General features: G+C 45.8%; 1 protein-coding gene and 1 long non-coding RNA gene across 7 annotated transcripts in view; one reads left to right on the forward strand and one right to left on the reverse strand.

Annotated features, from left to right (window-relative positions):
- Window positions 1-7,433: 7,433 nt before the first annotated feature.
- On the reverse strand, window positions 7,434-9,883 carry LOC144387341 (uncharacterized). Its single transcript, XR_013452462.1, has 3 exons — window positions 8,966-9,883; window positions 8,502-8,589; window positions 7,434-7,960 (listed from the first exon to the last, which is right to left on the reverse strand). It is a non-coding gene; the product is annotated as an uncharacterized LOC144387341 (long non-coding RNA).
- The window catches only part of atp2b3b (ATPase plasma membrane Ca2+ transporting 3b), a 39,801-nt gene continuing 33,498 nt past the window's right edge, over window positions 9,755-16,057 (forward strand). For all 6 annotated transcript variants that reach the window (XM_078087669.1, XM_078087666.1, XM_078087670.1 and 3 more), the window contains exons 1-2: window positions 9,755-10,392; window positions 13,279-14,090. In XM_078087669.1, coding sequence (XP_077943795.1) covers window positions 13,844-14,090 — 247 coding nt within the window. In that variant the 5' untranslated portion in view covers window positions 9,755-10,392; window positions 13,279-13,843. The remainder of the gene's footprint in view (window positions 10,393-13,278; window positions 14,091-16,057) is intronic.

A 16,057-nucleotide genomic window follows, 5' to 3' on the forward strand; every position in this document is an offset into this window, starting at 1 on the left:
TATGTGTATGTGTGTATATATATGTGTTCATTTGAATGAGGAAGTGTCGTCTCTGCTAAAGTTTGAAATAAGCTGTTTTGTTAAGTAAACTAACAAAAATGAAAATGGATCCCAGAGTTGAAATTATTACTTTAACTTTTTTCACTTAGTAGCCTGAAAAAAGATGACAATTGGAAGCTAAATATATTTCATATTAAATATATTTCTCAATTAAAATAACCATTTTGGATACAAAACAGTGAGTAAACTTGAGATTTGTTAGTTCAGGTGAAGCATCGGTTGCTCTGACTCGACCCGTCAGCCTGATTACAGGATGAGGTGTTTAAGGGAACGTAAAGAACACAACGATGTGACTCCACCCGGTGGATCCGTGGTGAGGTGTTTATTATTGAACAGACCTCCTCGTCTGGGTTCACGGGCACATGATGCACACGGACACGCAGCCTGCTCCTCTTCAAGAGACGTTAGAACGTCTCACCTCTCTAACTCCAGTTGTTCTCCACGCTGTCGTTGCCTGATCCTCTCTCCATCATTCTCTGTCTCCTCCGCCCTCCGCCTCGCCGTCTCCACCACCCATCTTCTGCCTCGCTCCTTCTCGTCCGTCCTCATCTTCCCCCTCCTCTGTCTGCCTGATGTAACGTTGATAATGGAGGAATCAACCATCCGATGGGCTGGAGTCCTGAGGAGAAGGAGAGGTGGAGCCGGGAGGAGGCCTTGCTGCGACCGCCGCACACGTCATGTGTGCGTCACATGTAGCTCGTGTTGCTCCTGACAGTCGTCTTGAGAAGAGACGTTGCAATCAGCCAAGTTATTTTAAGGTGAGCATGTGAAGCGAGACACACGCTGTATCCGTTGACACTACAAAGGCACAACTCCTATTCTTAGAGGACTCCGCTTCCCTCCGGATGGCGTTTAAAAGGACAAAGCTACATTTACTGTGTGTATTTGTGGATATTAGCACGCAGCCACAAAGTGAGATGTTCCTTTATGTCCCTCTGGAACAGTTAGAGATGTCAAACCAGCTACAAAGCCCTTCATCCAGGCACGCGTCTCCCTGCAGTGTGGAGCATCTATTAATACGTTCATCTATTAATACCTTTATCCTCACTGGCTCGCTGCATAACAAGCTAGTAGCCAGTTGGTAAGACACGTGCTTGTGTCCGCAGGCTTTTCCTCTCATCGTTTGCATGTTTTTGACTGTCGCTGCGTGCTGGTTGGTGTATTCTCACAGAGGTGGTTTTATCTGCCTTGTTTTATCCAGTGAGGGTCTAATGGTGCGTCTCATTGGGTCAACGGGCGCCGCTCTGCACCTCCACAGAGCTGCACAGAGGCCTTAACCAAAGAATCTGTAAGGAATCCACCTGCCATCTGGCCTCTAAATACTGCTGTGGTCAGCACATTGTCCTCGTGGCGTAATTATCCACGCGAGGCTTGTGCCAATCTGCCTTTTTAGTTTACTGGCGTTTACGGTGTTGAAAAATCTACTACTTTTAGATTCAGTCATTTTAGACATTGTTTTTATACTGAGTTTGACTGTTTTTAACCGTAGTTTGTGATTCAAAGTGAAATAAATTGTATTTTAAATTCATTTGAGTTGTTAACCAGTGTGGCGCACACGCACCACCTGACTGAGGAACCCCGCTTTGGTTCCACACGCGTGTGGACGGCTTGGCGTGTGAACATACATGGCTTTGGGGTGGGAGAGAAGAGGAGGAAAGGTCTGCTGCTTCCAAACACCGCAATGGGTCTCTTCTCCCCCACCCATGACCCCCCAGGGGGGATCCCATCCTCCAGGGCTCTCTGTGCGGCCTCCACGCCGCCCCCCAATGTAGAAAATGAGCACTTCTTTGGAACTTATCAACCAAATCTTGTGTCCACGTTAGTTGTATTTATGGGATGGAAGATCTTTCATTAAACGGATACATTTTGAATCGCAAATGTGGTCTGAATCAAGGAACAGGAACAATTACTGAGCAAAGTAAGTCTACAAGCTTATGTACAGTTCTGTGTGTATTTACGCTTCTACTTCATCACATTTCAGACTGAAATTACTGGACATTTTCATGAATTCAGTTCCTACATATATGTGATCATCAATGAATCAACAATGCCGATGATTATGGCAGCGTGTCACGGCGTGTGGTGTGAGGGAGGCCGTGGTTTTACTAACTAAAAACAAAGGTGTCAATTCATAATAAGATAATTCATTCAACCGTAGGACAAAGATATGTGATTATAAAAAACACACCGTTACCGGGTCAACGGAAAATCGTCTGTACTTATTAGTGAAAAGTCACTTTAACGCAGCGGTCTTCAACAGGGGGTCCGCGATGCCCAGAGGGTCCGCTGAGGTACTGCAGGGGGGTCGTGACAATTTTTTTTTTTCCCATCAATTCTTTCCCCACAAATTTAAATGTCTTCAGAATTGTATTTATTATGTTTAAATACACATGAACATGACTCCAACATATTGTAGCAAACGGTTAAATTGATGGAGGAGACGTTGTCTTTTACTCCCACAGCAGCTCTGAAGCTGATACGACATCACAGCACCAGCCCATCAGATCCGTTCATGCTCACGTCTAAAGAGCGTGGAGCTCAAAAATAAAAGATGAAAAATTTAACGCCTTAACTTTCACACTTTAGAGGCTGACCAACGTTGTACTTAGGCTGTGACAAACATTGAGAATAAATGCACAGAGAAACTGAACTTGCTTTGCTCCTTTTGTTTCATGATGTGATTATAAACTAACTTTACAGTTAGTTGTGTTTTATGGAGCAGGAGGAATCAGCATCAAGCTGAAGAAGAACGATGTGTGGTGACAGTCAGCTACTGTAGCTTACAGTTAGTTACAGTTAAAATAGCTCGTATCTATAAAATAAAAAAATAAAATGTCCAATTGCATACAATAGTCACTGTACTGATGGTATCTCCCCTGCCTTGAGATTGTGTTAGTTTCCAATGTCAATGAGCCATTGTCAGTTTCTTCAGAGATAATTCACCTCTTGAATATTTAGTTTTTTTTAACAATTAGTCGAAATCCAAATGAACAAAGATCCAATATTTCACAAAAATTCAAAACAATTTTAAATGATTTCCGCAACAATGATCTATTATTGTACAGAATCCTGTACGCCTTTGGTGGGAGATGCTGCTCGCATTTGGCAGCTGACCATAGTGTCTCTGTGGATGCGTAGCATCTCACCAGTCGAGTCCCCCTGCAGAAAACAGGTGACACTGTCGGCTCTATTAGCGAGTGACATTGAGATCAAAAAGTTTCAGGTACTATGTACCAATGACAGGAGTGGTATCAACCTGTCCCAGAGTGGCATGTACCAATCTTATAGCTGCATGTACCGATCTCACAGCGGCATGTACCGATCTCAGAGTGGCATGTACCGATCTCAGAGTGGCATGTAGCGATCTCAAAGTGGCATGTACCGATCTCACAGCGGCATGTGCCGATCTCAGAGGGGCATGTACCGATCTCAGAGTGGCATGTACCGATCTCACAGCGGCATGTGCCGATCTCAGAGGGGCATGTACCGATCTCAGAGTGGCATGTACCGATCTCAAAGTGGCATGTACCGATCTCACAGCGGCATGTGCCGATCTCAGAGGGGCATGTACCGATCTCAGAGTGGCATGTACCGATCTCAAAGTGGCATGTACCGATCTCACAGTGGCATGTGCCGATCTCAGAGGGGCATGTACCGATCTCAGAGTGGCATGTACCGATCTCAAAGTGGCATGTACCGATCTCACAGCGGCATGTACCGATCTCACAGCGGCATGTGCTGATCTCAGAAGGGCATGCGTGGAGTTCTGCACTCCGGATCAACAAAGTGAAATATTGTATGGATTGTACAATGTTTTGTGAAGTAAAGTTTCCTCGTTCAGCATCAAATCACCATCAACATTGGTTCACAAGGGGCTTCTCCCTGCCTCTTCTCCAGCCCAGCTCTTCCGTCTCGCGGGCGTGTCCCTTGTGCTGCTGTTGTATGTGATGGCTGCACATTGAAGCCAAGCTCCTCCCTCTTGAATTCTTTTCTTCTTGAAGGCATTTGATAACTGCTGTTATCTGATGTCCGAATCTTTTAATCCCTCACTGACCTGACAAATCTCTGTTCACTTAATATTACAATCATGTAAACATAACAAAGCACGCATAACATTCATGTCATACCAGCCACCCCCCCCCCCCCACCCCCCCCACACTCCAACCTTCTTCCGGGAGACTTTGTCAACTAATTTACCCCAAAAAATAGCTGACATACGCTCTTCTTCCTCAAACCCACCTCCTACTACTTGTGTCCCACCGACTTCACCTCTATCGCCCTCACTTCCCTCTTTCACCCCCCTGTCTCCCAACCAAGTTCTTCCCTTAGTAACCTCTGCCCGTCCGACCACCTGCCCTCTTGACCCAAACTCTTGAACGTGCTGTATTTAACCAACTCCCCTCCAATCTCCACCATAACAACCTCCTTGACCTCCACCAGTCAGGCTTCAAGGCCATTCCACAGAGACTGCTCTCCTTGCTGTCTCAGAGCAACTCCACACTGCTAGAGCTCCTCTCTCTCCTCTGTCCTCGTCCTTCTGGACCTCTCTGCTGCATTTGACACGGTCAACCACCAGATCCTTATTTCCTCCCTTCAGGTCCTTGGTGTCACAGGCTCTGCTCTCTCCCTTCTCTCGTCCTACCTCGACGGCCGCACCTACCGGGTAACCTGGAGAGGATCTGTGTCTCTTGTCCTCTTACTACGGGAGTTCCTCAGGGTTCCGTCCTGGGTCCCCTCTTCTTCTCGCTCTACACAAACTCTCTCGGCGCTGTCATTCGCTCGCATGGCTTCTCTTACCACAGCTATGCCGATGACACCCAACTAATTCTCTCCTTCCCTCACTTGGACGCCCAGGTGGCGACACGGATCTCTGCCTGTCTGACTGACATCTCTCAGTGGATGTCCGCCCACCATCTGAAACCCACTTTACATTTTGGCAGGATGTTATCTGTACAGTAAATAAATGAATTAAATTACTATGAATTGTGTTTAATTCTTATTGCAGTTATTAATCTCACATACTAATGTATTAGCTCATAACTAATAACACACAAACTGCGATTCTATGAACATCAATCATTATCACACATATTAGAATTTCCTACGCTACGTGTACTCTTCTGCTTAAATCCCTAACGTACGTACTGATCTCAGAGCGGCATGGACCCGCCTTCTCGTTCATATGAACATTTCATGCAAATAAGTATCTTTTACAACCTGTGATGCCGTGAATGCTTTTTCCACTCCACAGCGTCTTAAATGGCTTTAGAAATGAAGATAAAGGGATCTGTATTTGCTTATATATCCTGAAACCGTTAATGTGGTAAATGTTTTGTTAACCAACTGCAGCCAGTCTGACCAATCAATGGTCTATTAATGGGCCTGTGCGAGGTCTGACTTCCAGATTTAGAATCTTTCACTAAATGATCCAATTTCTTCTACCATGTGAATACAGATCACATGCTTTATTTACAAGTTAAGCGTTTAATTACCCATCTGTATCATATGCTATGCACACAATTTAAACAATTCAAAGCCTTTTTTACCTTTTCAAGTTCTCTAGATGTCTAATTAAATATAGTTGACTGAACTTGGCTTCAATGATTACATGTTAGCTTATGTGTTTTGGCAATATACAAATGAGTGGTTCTTAAGCAATTTGACAAATCAAATTCACTAAACTGAAGTTGAAGGCAGCAGCCCTGTGGGGATTCTGTGCTAACTGTGAGCTTAATAGAAACCTGTTGTCACGGTGTGGTTTTATTTCCTGTCTTATTTTGTAGTTTCTGCTTCTTGTCTCCCTGGGTAACTTCACTTCCTGCCTTGTCCTGTCATCCCCTGTGATTGTCTGATTGTTTCCACCTGTGTCCAATCACGTGCACCTCCTGTCGGGATCTCCGATCCCCCCGAGTTGGTTGATGAGAAGGATCCACCACGTTGATCAGTTAAAGTCAAAAAGTTAACATTTATTTAGAAGAGAAAAACATTACATGAACAATTCTCCGCAGATATCTGGCTCTAACTATTGCTTGCAAGCAGGAGGTCCAACACACACGCACGTATCTCAGCGTTCTTTGTAATGGCGACTACGAGCAGTAAAAACGCTTAGTTTATATACACATGAAGACCAACGTCAGTGCCAGTTTACGAGAAGCCACAAATCAAGTTGAGATAAGAACTCAGGTGAAGATGAGGGTAACACACGATGCTCCTTTGATCGGGGGTCTGTAAGAGCAAGTTAACCCCCTTCTCCAGACACACCCTAAAAAATGTGACCAATGGTAACGTAAAAAAATTGTGGCAACAAAGTGACAATTATTATAATTGATTAGAATTTACTTACTCAACATTTAAGCAAATATTATTGAAAGAAATAATTAAACTAATAACTAAAATATTTTACAAGCAAAAATGATTCATGTCTACTAAGAAAATCATCATAATAAATTTATATTTCCTTTATTTTTGGGTGAAATTTATTTATAATTACTAAATATTTGGATGAATATGATTTACATTTACTGAATATCTTTGTGGAATTGATTTATATTTACTTAATATTCTGGCGTAGTTGATTTACAGTTACTGAATATTTGGGTGGAATTAATTTATATTTACTTCATATTTGGGTGGAATTGATTAGCAGTTACTGAATATTTGGGTGGAATTGATTTAGTTACTGAATATTTGGGTGAAATTGCTTTATATTTTCTTAGTATTCTGGTGGAATTGATTTACAGTAACTGAATATTTGGGTGGAATTGATTTAGATTTACTTCATATTCGGGTGGAATTGATTAGCAGTTATTGAATATTTGGGTGGAATTGATTTAGTTACTGAATACTTGGGTGAAATTGCTTTATATTTTCTTAGTATTCTGGTGGAATTGATTTACAGTAACTGAATATTTGGGTGTAATTGATTTATATTTACTTCATATTCTGGTGGAATTGATTTACAGTAACTGAATATTTGGGTGGAATTGATTCATATTTACTTCATATTCTGGTGGAATTGATTTACAGTAACTGAATATTTGGGTGGAATTGATTCATATTTACTTCATATTCGGGTGTAATTGATTAGCAGTTACTGAATATTTGGGTGGAATGTATGTATATTTACTGAAATTGAGTGTTATATACTACTAATCTTGGTAAAATTTAATTTGATTTACTGAATAAAATAAGTTATATCAACTCACATTTTAGCACATTGTTAGTTAATTCAACACATTACCATTGCCCTTCTGGACTTAAATTAATTGTTTAAATCTATTTAATACAATTACGTGTCACTTTGTTGCCACAATTTTTCTATGTCTAGATCACTCAATACACTAAACTTAACAAACACATCATCATACATAAGAACAGCAGGTTAAACTTTATTTGTGCAAATTTCTATAAATACGTACAGGAAAAGCTGCATTAAATGAGCATGGTTTATATACATTTGAACAACACAAATAAAGCAGCATTAACACTAGATAGCAACACTAAAACTGAACTCCAGGAAAGAGCCAAACCTAAACTTCTCAATGTGAATCTTAAAAATATAATTAAAATGCATTGAACAAACAGTAACCACACTGGAGAGTTCTAACAGTAACAACAATCCCCTTTTTTTCTTCAGGGGTCAAAGGTTTGAACAGTTCAGTTCCAAAAAACTTGGAACACCTTAAATGTGTTTAAGTTTCTTTGAATGTGAAAGATTGACTGCACACGCAAACCCAACCAGCAGACAGAAAGCCCTTGGAAAGTCCTTCGGTGCAGTCAGAACTTTTACTCCGTCCAACACGATACCGACGTCTGGACTCTCCGACGTGTTCTTCTTGTTCCTGTAGATTTTCATCTTTTGTATTGCAAAGTCCTGTGAAACAGCGTCTTCACCAGCATCCTGAAATAGCAAGAAGATTGAGTATTACGTACTGTACATCCAAAAGATTAGGTCCCAATTAAACATCCACCAAATTACTTCTACGTTCACAAAAATCTTATTCTACATTCACCAACAGGCTGGTCATATGTCAACTGATCTCTATATGGTAGTATAAACTCATTCCTGGAGCTCTAAGTCACCCAATCCAATGCAACTACGTTAAAATGACTCTTGGCTGCTTTGTCAATGGCTCTGAATTCAGACAGCTGGTGTAATCAGATTGAAATGGCGAGCATTTAGTCTCCATGTCGGCAGTAGTATTGAAAAAAATCTGTCATAGAATACAAAAATGTGCGCATATACCCAGAGAACAATAAATATTTAAATTAATCTGAATTATTATCAATGAAACTGTAACCCTGCGGCGTTTGCCACAACTTACTAGTAGAAATAACGTTATGATTGTATGTTGTGATTTGACCATTCCGAGACGTGACGGGTAGAAGGGATGAGAGAGATACATCACTATCTTTAAATGTCAACATGTGCTTCAACTTACATCACACTCTTTTATGAGTTGACCCATCGACTCCACGAGGTCGACCCTGAATGACAGCATCTCTGGTCGTGCTCGAGATGCTGGATGTCTGAAATGAAAATAACAAACATTATGAGTTAAACTTATCCACTCCAATCCTAAATTCCACAAATCCAGCTGTGACTCCAGGAAGTCTTCATAAACTCCCACAAAACCACAACATTTTACAACTTGATTTTTGTACGATTAAGACACACCACGTTAATAGTGAGCTCACAATGAGGTCATTCACAGTAAAACGTCATTGTAACATTCAAAATTTGAATAATGATGTACCTGAAAAAGTGTCACCTTTATGGAAACTAAAATGACACTTTCTCTGGAGAGTAAATCCAACGTAAACATTGCCTCTGGCAGATGTAAGTGATATTCAATTTTTTTAAATTATAAAGTAAAACATTTGCAAACATAATAATGAAGGAAACCTTGATGCCTTCAGCCTTCAGCCTTCAGCCTCAGCTCCACGGCTGCACTGAGTGGAAGAGGTTGAGAAGATTGAGAGTGGGTTCCTCCTGCTCGGACATGAACTCTGATTCAAGCTGCACGTTGAGATTCAGGGAAACTCGTCCTGGATCTGGTGGTTACATCACGTAAAGAGCAGGGCATTTTCCTGCATATTAAACTTTACTCATAAAATATAATTAAAGCAAAATAGATCATTCTGACGCTCCCCTCCACTCCATCATGTCAGTTTGCATTGGTTCTCGTTTGCACACGCATGAAAATTCCCGAAACACTCTGAAAAACTCATGAACGCATTATATTTGATCTTATTCCTCGTGCACTGTTGTCTTGTTCACTGTCTGCTGTCACCCACCAACCGCCAAGTCACATTCCTTATGTCTGACATATTATGGCAATAATATACATATATTATGGAATATTATGCCAATAAATGTTTCCTGATGAAAGATAATCAGTGATATTGAAGGAATTGAATAGATCTCAACACGCGAGTTCAAAGGGTGGTTGTAAAGATTGAAGAAGAAGAAGGATTTGAAATTTGAAGAACCTTTTTTCAATTATTTAGAATATTGATTTATATAATTCAAGAGGTAAAGTCCTGAATGTTGATAGCTGAACGGGTTTAATAGCTGATGATTTGGAGGAGCTGGAATGTGGCGTGGGAGAAACATGTGTATGAATATGAAGGAGTTGAATAACGACGTGAAGAGCAATAGTTCTTGAACAGCATTCCAACTATTGCTCTTAAACTCCGGAGGTGAGGCGGCTGCACTGCGGCGGCTCGCTGTCGTCATCACGCTGTCAGCCGGTGGGGGTGACGCGTCAGCATCCCTCCCCCCTCCATCACTTCCTCTCTCGGATGCTGCGACCGAGCTCCTGTGCGGGCGGCTCTGTCAGTGGCTGAACCCCTCCTCCTCCTCCGAAGATGTCGCATGAGCTTCTCCTCTCAGCGCGGCGTCTCTTTTCGTTTTTCCTTTTCTTTTTCTCGCAGTGCCCTTAACAGTTAACCTGATTCTGCCATATTAGCAGCTAGCCCATCGTCTGGCGCGCGGACTGCCCCCCCCCCCTGCAACGGAGGTGTTTAAAACCCCAACCCGGCGCATCCTCTCCCTGTCTGTCTCCCTGTCTCCCTGTCTCCCTGTCTCTCTGTCTCCCTGTCTCCCCGCCAGCCGACCGTCGGGTGCCGGAGCGGAGCATCCATCGGCGCCGTCGTCGTCTCTCATCCCTGCGCTTCTGCGACCGCCTTCTGCGACCCCCTCCCGCCCCCCCGCCCGACCCACAGCCGCTCTCCTCCGGCTCGGGACGTTCTCCGCTCCACGCGCACGCAGATTAAAGGGGATTCTGCCTCCCCGCTCGCGCGCGGATGTCCTTGAGCTCGGCCTGCACGGTGAGTCCGTGCGCGCCCGCGTGCGTCACTGCCCTCTACCCGTGATTCTGTGCGTGGAGACGCGCCGCGATGCGTCGGTAGCATGTAGCACGGACCAGCGGGAAAGTGGGCCGAATGTGGCACGTCTCAGCACAGGCCGCACTCCGCTGTCATCATTCTGCTGGCATGCATCATGAGCGAGAATGCGTGAGTGCGTGTGCGCGCGTGAATGCGCGTGTGTGTAGCCACGGATATCCACCCACCCCTCCACCCATCGGTGCGTGTCCCGTGTCCGCGGATGGAGGCTGCCGCTCTCCTCGCCAGTGTGCGCCGGGCTGCGCCGTTGTTGCTTGTCCCGGTTACGGCCCCGTCGCACCTGCAGCGCTGAGCAGCGGGGGGGTCGATTCGATGTGGTAACGATCCGCGGCCGGGGGACCCGCTCCGGGTGGGGTTGAGTTGGGCCGGCCCGGTAACCTTGCGCAGGGACACGGGGGAGGCGTGTGGCGCACCATCGGTCGCTCTCTCGCTCTTGGATTGGTTGCAGGAGGCCTACTGGAGGTCCTCGGCACGGATCGGGACCCCCTCCCGTTGTTATGACGATGAGCACGGGGACGATGCTCGTGCACGTCTGAAGGTGACCAGGAAAGGTCGTTTAGTGCGGGAAGCACTGTTTCAATGGCCATTCCTGCACCATAGTGGGCAGTGCTTGCACATGCCCGCATGGCGTGTGTGTGTGTGTGTGTGTGTGTGTGTGTGTGTGTGTGTGTGTGTGTGGATAGGGGCTCGTGTGGAGCTGACATGTGTGACCCCCCTGCACGTGTGTGAAATATACACTTTGAGTGGGACTTTGTTTCCTCCTCTTGTTCTGTTCCAATCTCCCTCTGCCGAGCTGTCACCATCATTGTCCTCGTCCTCGTCATCGTCGGCTTTATGCTCCACTGTGAATGCAGATATCTGGGTCCTGTCGGCTACACACTTTTTAGTGTGTTACTCCCGCTGGGCATTCACAGAAGTGTGCGGCCGGCGCCCGTCAGCAACGGCAGGCCGCAGCCCGATGAAAGTGCCCCCGCCAGAGGTGACTCTCACGGGGTGGGCAGAATACCGACGAGTTGACACGCACCAATAATGTGCATATAGAGCGCTGACAAGAACGCACACTCACTTGTACGGTCACATGTTGTGTGCAGCCTGGTTGCCCCGTCCAGGTCAGACAGCCAAAGCCTCACAACCACATCCTGTGAGGGGTCTCTTGTCCCCCCCACTGTGTACTCTCCTCCACTTTTTGACTCTTTTCTTGTTCAAACACATTTTCAGCAAGTAGCCCTCTTGTTCTGAAAGCCCTGTGTGTGTGTGTGTGTGTGTGTGTGTGTGTGTGTGTTGCTGTCTTTTTGTGTACTGCCATTGCTTGTATCTTGCGGCTAAACTGTAACCAATTGTGTAGCAAAATTATCTTTTGCAATGGATGTAACGCAGGCAGACATGTGCACGCACACGTGCGCTGTAGAGCTGTGAGACAAACACAGACACACAGTCAGAGGTTTTTGTTTGTTGTTTCTTTCTTGCATGAGCGAGTAAGAGGAAGAAAGTGTACGACTGGCTGAGTAAATACATGATCGCAGTAGCAGGAAGCAGATAGAGACGGTAGCGACAAAATGAGGGAGTCAGGAGGGAGAAAGCGGATCGTAAAATAACAACAAGCGATGAGACAAACCAAGAAAAGCGTTCAAAGAACAAACCAACAGACTTTAAACCTGATAAAGTGCACAGAGAGACACCCAGATGAAGATCAGAGAAGATGGAGCGAGAGGAATCTTCAAAGGAAGAGCAGGGTGACTCAGTCCTACACTAACACTCTCCGTCAGGATGGAGGCGAGGCAGGGCGGAGAGGAAGAGAGGGAGAGGAGGGAGGAATTACTGAGAGACTCTGTGCTTTTTTTTAATGCTCGTGCAGAATACAGCCGTGCATTTGGACCATGTTGTGTCTTGTGTGACGCTGAGGGTGTTCGGTTACACGCAGAGCTAATTGCTCATTGGGGGGGGGGGGCTTCTTGCTGTGGGGCAACAGTGCTGACCACTGGTGCAAATACCACCGTGATGCTCTAAGAAGACAGTGACTATTCAACTATTTAAATGTGGAGTAGGAACCAACGGGGACCAGATGGACAGGATAGGGAGGTGAAGGACGGAACACCACTTTTTATGGGGTTTCTTGACAAGAATCACATACAGTTGATATCACATGAGAACAGGTACTTAGTGGATGAAAGCGAAAGCCTTTCATTGGCTGTAATTGTTGTGCAGGCAGCGCTAATGTTTAGTCAGGAGTTGGTGGAGTGACTGTTGTCCCACATTGTCAGCTGGATGTGTAAGCGTGTCCCGGTTGGCCCTGTCCTGTGTTCACAGGGCAAATCAACGTGTGCAGCTTTGAACACGGCACGGATCAACCCGCAGGTGAACACATGAGGGCGGGTGCAGTGAATGTCTATAGATCCGGCGCTCTGTGTGCGTGTCCTCCCTGCTTCTCCAGAAGCGTCCACGCCACTTCACTCAGCAGGTGCATTGCTGGGGACATAAAGACGTGCAGTGTTTATACAGTGACACACATTACTGCGTTTGAAATGGATCAGCGGCCTTTCTGTGCACCAGATGGGGGGGGGGGCTCTTTGGAATGAGTCAGCTGACCTTTGCAGGTCGGGGCTCATTGCAGTTCACTTTTGCTGCTGGATGCCGACTCATTACAAACCCACAACCCATCACATTACATGTTCACTTGTGGTGTGCAAGCGTGGATTATAATAACATGCGCGTGTGTACCTCATGAACGTATAGTTACCAAGTGTCTTTATTTGATTGATGACCCATCGTTCTTCAGCCTCAGCCTAATGATGGTGTCCTTCCCTCTCTTAGGCCCTGGCGGTGCAGCAATAGCTACCTCTGAACTGGATCCACTTACCGTTTATCGGCCGCCTTTGCCTTGCTTGCCCCTCTCTCCATCTGCCCATCGCCCCTGTGCCGCCTTCTGTAAGTCTGTCGGCCCGTCCGTCCATCTGCCCATGGACTGGCCGTGACCCTGGAGGGAGGGGGTCAGAAACGAGGAGAGATCAGAGTCGCAGAGGAGTCGCAGGACAAGAAAGCTGGATTCATTCAGACCTTCTGGAGTGCCCCTGCTTGCTGTCCTTGATGCCCCTCACCCTCCTTCTCCTCCTCCGGTTATGGAGAAGTAAAGGAGCAGTGGGAGGCTAGGCCCAGATCAAGAGAAGAACTAGACTCAACCAATTCCCCTTCATCGCCCTTCAATGAAATTAAAAAAGGGTTTAGGTGTTGCTATGATTTTTAAATAAGAGATCAAGACTGAGTCAAGATTTTCGGTGTTAAACACATGAACAACCGTCCAGCACCTAAACGGCCGGGCAACTGAGTTCAGGAGAGACTCCAGAGGAGGAACATAAGAGAAGAAGTACGACTTACTGACATGTCAACAACTGCCACTATGGGTGAATTGGCAAACAGCGCGGTGGAGTTTTACCCCAAAGGGACGCGAGCTGTGGGCGGAGGAGGAAGGGCTGACGGCGCCAACGCAGGGGGAGAATTTGGGGTCACGGTGACGGAGCTCACGGAGCTAATGGAGCTCCGAGGGACCGATGCCCTGCAGAAGATCCAGGAGAGCTACGGGGACACAGAGGGGCTCTGCCAGAGACTACAGTCCAGCACCACTGATGGTGAGTACGCATGGATGGAAGAATGGGCGACGTGTGAAAACAGCAGGTTGGTTGATGGGTGGATGACGGAGGAGGAGATGGTAGGTTGGGACTGCAGACTGTAATGGCTGCAATGGACTCCACCGTGAACTGGTTGGTGATGATGTGATTTTAACGGTTTAATGATGAATGGATGGAGGTCTATAAAGTGGGCACGGGTAGACGAGGTTCTCGAGTAGCACACCTGTAGTGTCGGCGTACGACGGGTCCGTGGACAGGACTGACGAAGGTTTGTCAGTAAACTTCACTAGCCAGCGCCGGGCAGCCAGATCCGGCACAAGCTCCCGCAGGCAGACCTTCAGGTAGCGGTTGTAGCAACTCAAATTGAGCCCCGTCCGACCCACCAGGGTCACAGCGGGCCGGCGATCAGCTCGTCCCAGACAGCCGAGTCCGCAAACCTTGTTGTTGCTGCCCGTTCATGCTGCTACAGCTTCCGACTGAAGGTCTCTTAACCGAGCCAGAGGCACAGCGGTCACATGTCTGAGAAAAGGTCGTTCATGCCTTTAGGTTTTTTCACCATGTCCCTTCCAGGGCTTTGTAATTAATTACGTTAATTTGATGAATATTTTTTGGATGGTCAACTTACCGATAAAGAATAATAGTTGGAGCAGGAATGATTGTTCTGTTAGTCAATGGACTGAAAATGACAAAGAGTGCGTTTTAATAATTCATGAATATGAAGTTGTTGATGGTAAACATTCTCCCGTCTTCATCTGCGTGTTTATTTCACAATTTAGAGCACAGTAAAATAACCAAATATGTTGATCTATAATCACAATAATTATCACTACAGGAGAAATAATAATGCCAATGTAATGTTTTAAGGACGACTCAGGGTACAATTTGGTTTCCTATGCTTATTGTGCGTGCCAACAAGGGTGTGTCACCACCCTACACCCACTACTCCAACTAGTTTGTTGCCTAGCAACACAACAGCAGCGAAAAGTTGGCAAGTCAACAAGAGAGAGAAAGATGACTGAGAAGTGTGAGATGGTGAAGACCAGAGAGGGCTGAATGGAGAGAGCGAGTGTGTGTGTGTGTGTGTGTGTGTGTGTGTGTGTGTGTGTGTGTGTGTGTCACAGATGGAGAAGAAGTGAGAGAGTTGGTGGGTGTTGAGTTACAGTAAGTCTGTGTTGAGTGTTGCTAATTTGATACTGCAAGCTGGTCCCAACAAACGCTGCATACACAAACACACACACACACACACACACACACACAGACACACACACACAGACACACACACACAGACACACACTGACGCTGCTCTGCGTTGGACAGGTTTCCTTTTCACTGTCCGACTCCCCAGATGACACATCTGTGCGCACGCCGATGTTTCCCACAACGTGGACACCTCGAACTTACTAAAACCAAAAATGTCCGATCATGCAAACAGTTTACAAGGAGAATGTAGACTGTGGAGTCGGTGACTGGGCCCAGATGCTGCAGATGTGGCTAATAAATAGATGAGCTGGCTGCTGGACCTTCGTCCTGCTCTTCCTCCTCGGCCTGCTTCTTCCAACCCAGAATTCAGCGTCCAGGGACCAGGGACAACGCATGTGCTGGGACATTGTCTTTTGTTTTCCGATGATGAATGTCAAGGTCACAGGCCTGCAAATCTGACACCTGGATCCCAGCTCTGTACCGACAGTATTGAAGATGATAGAACGCCAAATAGAAACCGAGTAGTCATTTGGTATTTATCACAAATAATGAAACGAATTGACCTTTGGAGTCAAAATCGTGGGCTTTGCTATGGGACAGCCTAAGCTGGACGTCCCGTCCTTTTCCTTCCATTGCTGGTTAAAGGTTCTGGTTCCGGTTTCATTGACCGCTCTTTCTCTTGTCGTCTCTCTTCCAGTCTGCAGTCGTTTATATGTCACTCAAGCTGTGGTTCTTATCAGAATACATGCTTATGCTGAATGTCAGCA

This window comes from Gasterosteus aculeatus, chromosome 2 (assembly GCF_964276395.1).
Source record: "Gasterosteus aculeatus chromosome 2, fGasAcu3.hap1.1, whole genome shotgun sequence".
NCBI classification, from domain to species: Eukaryota; Metazoa; Chordata; class Actinopteri; order Perciformes; family Gasterosteidae; genus Gasterosteus; species Gasterosteus aculeatus.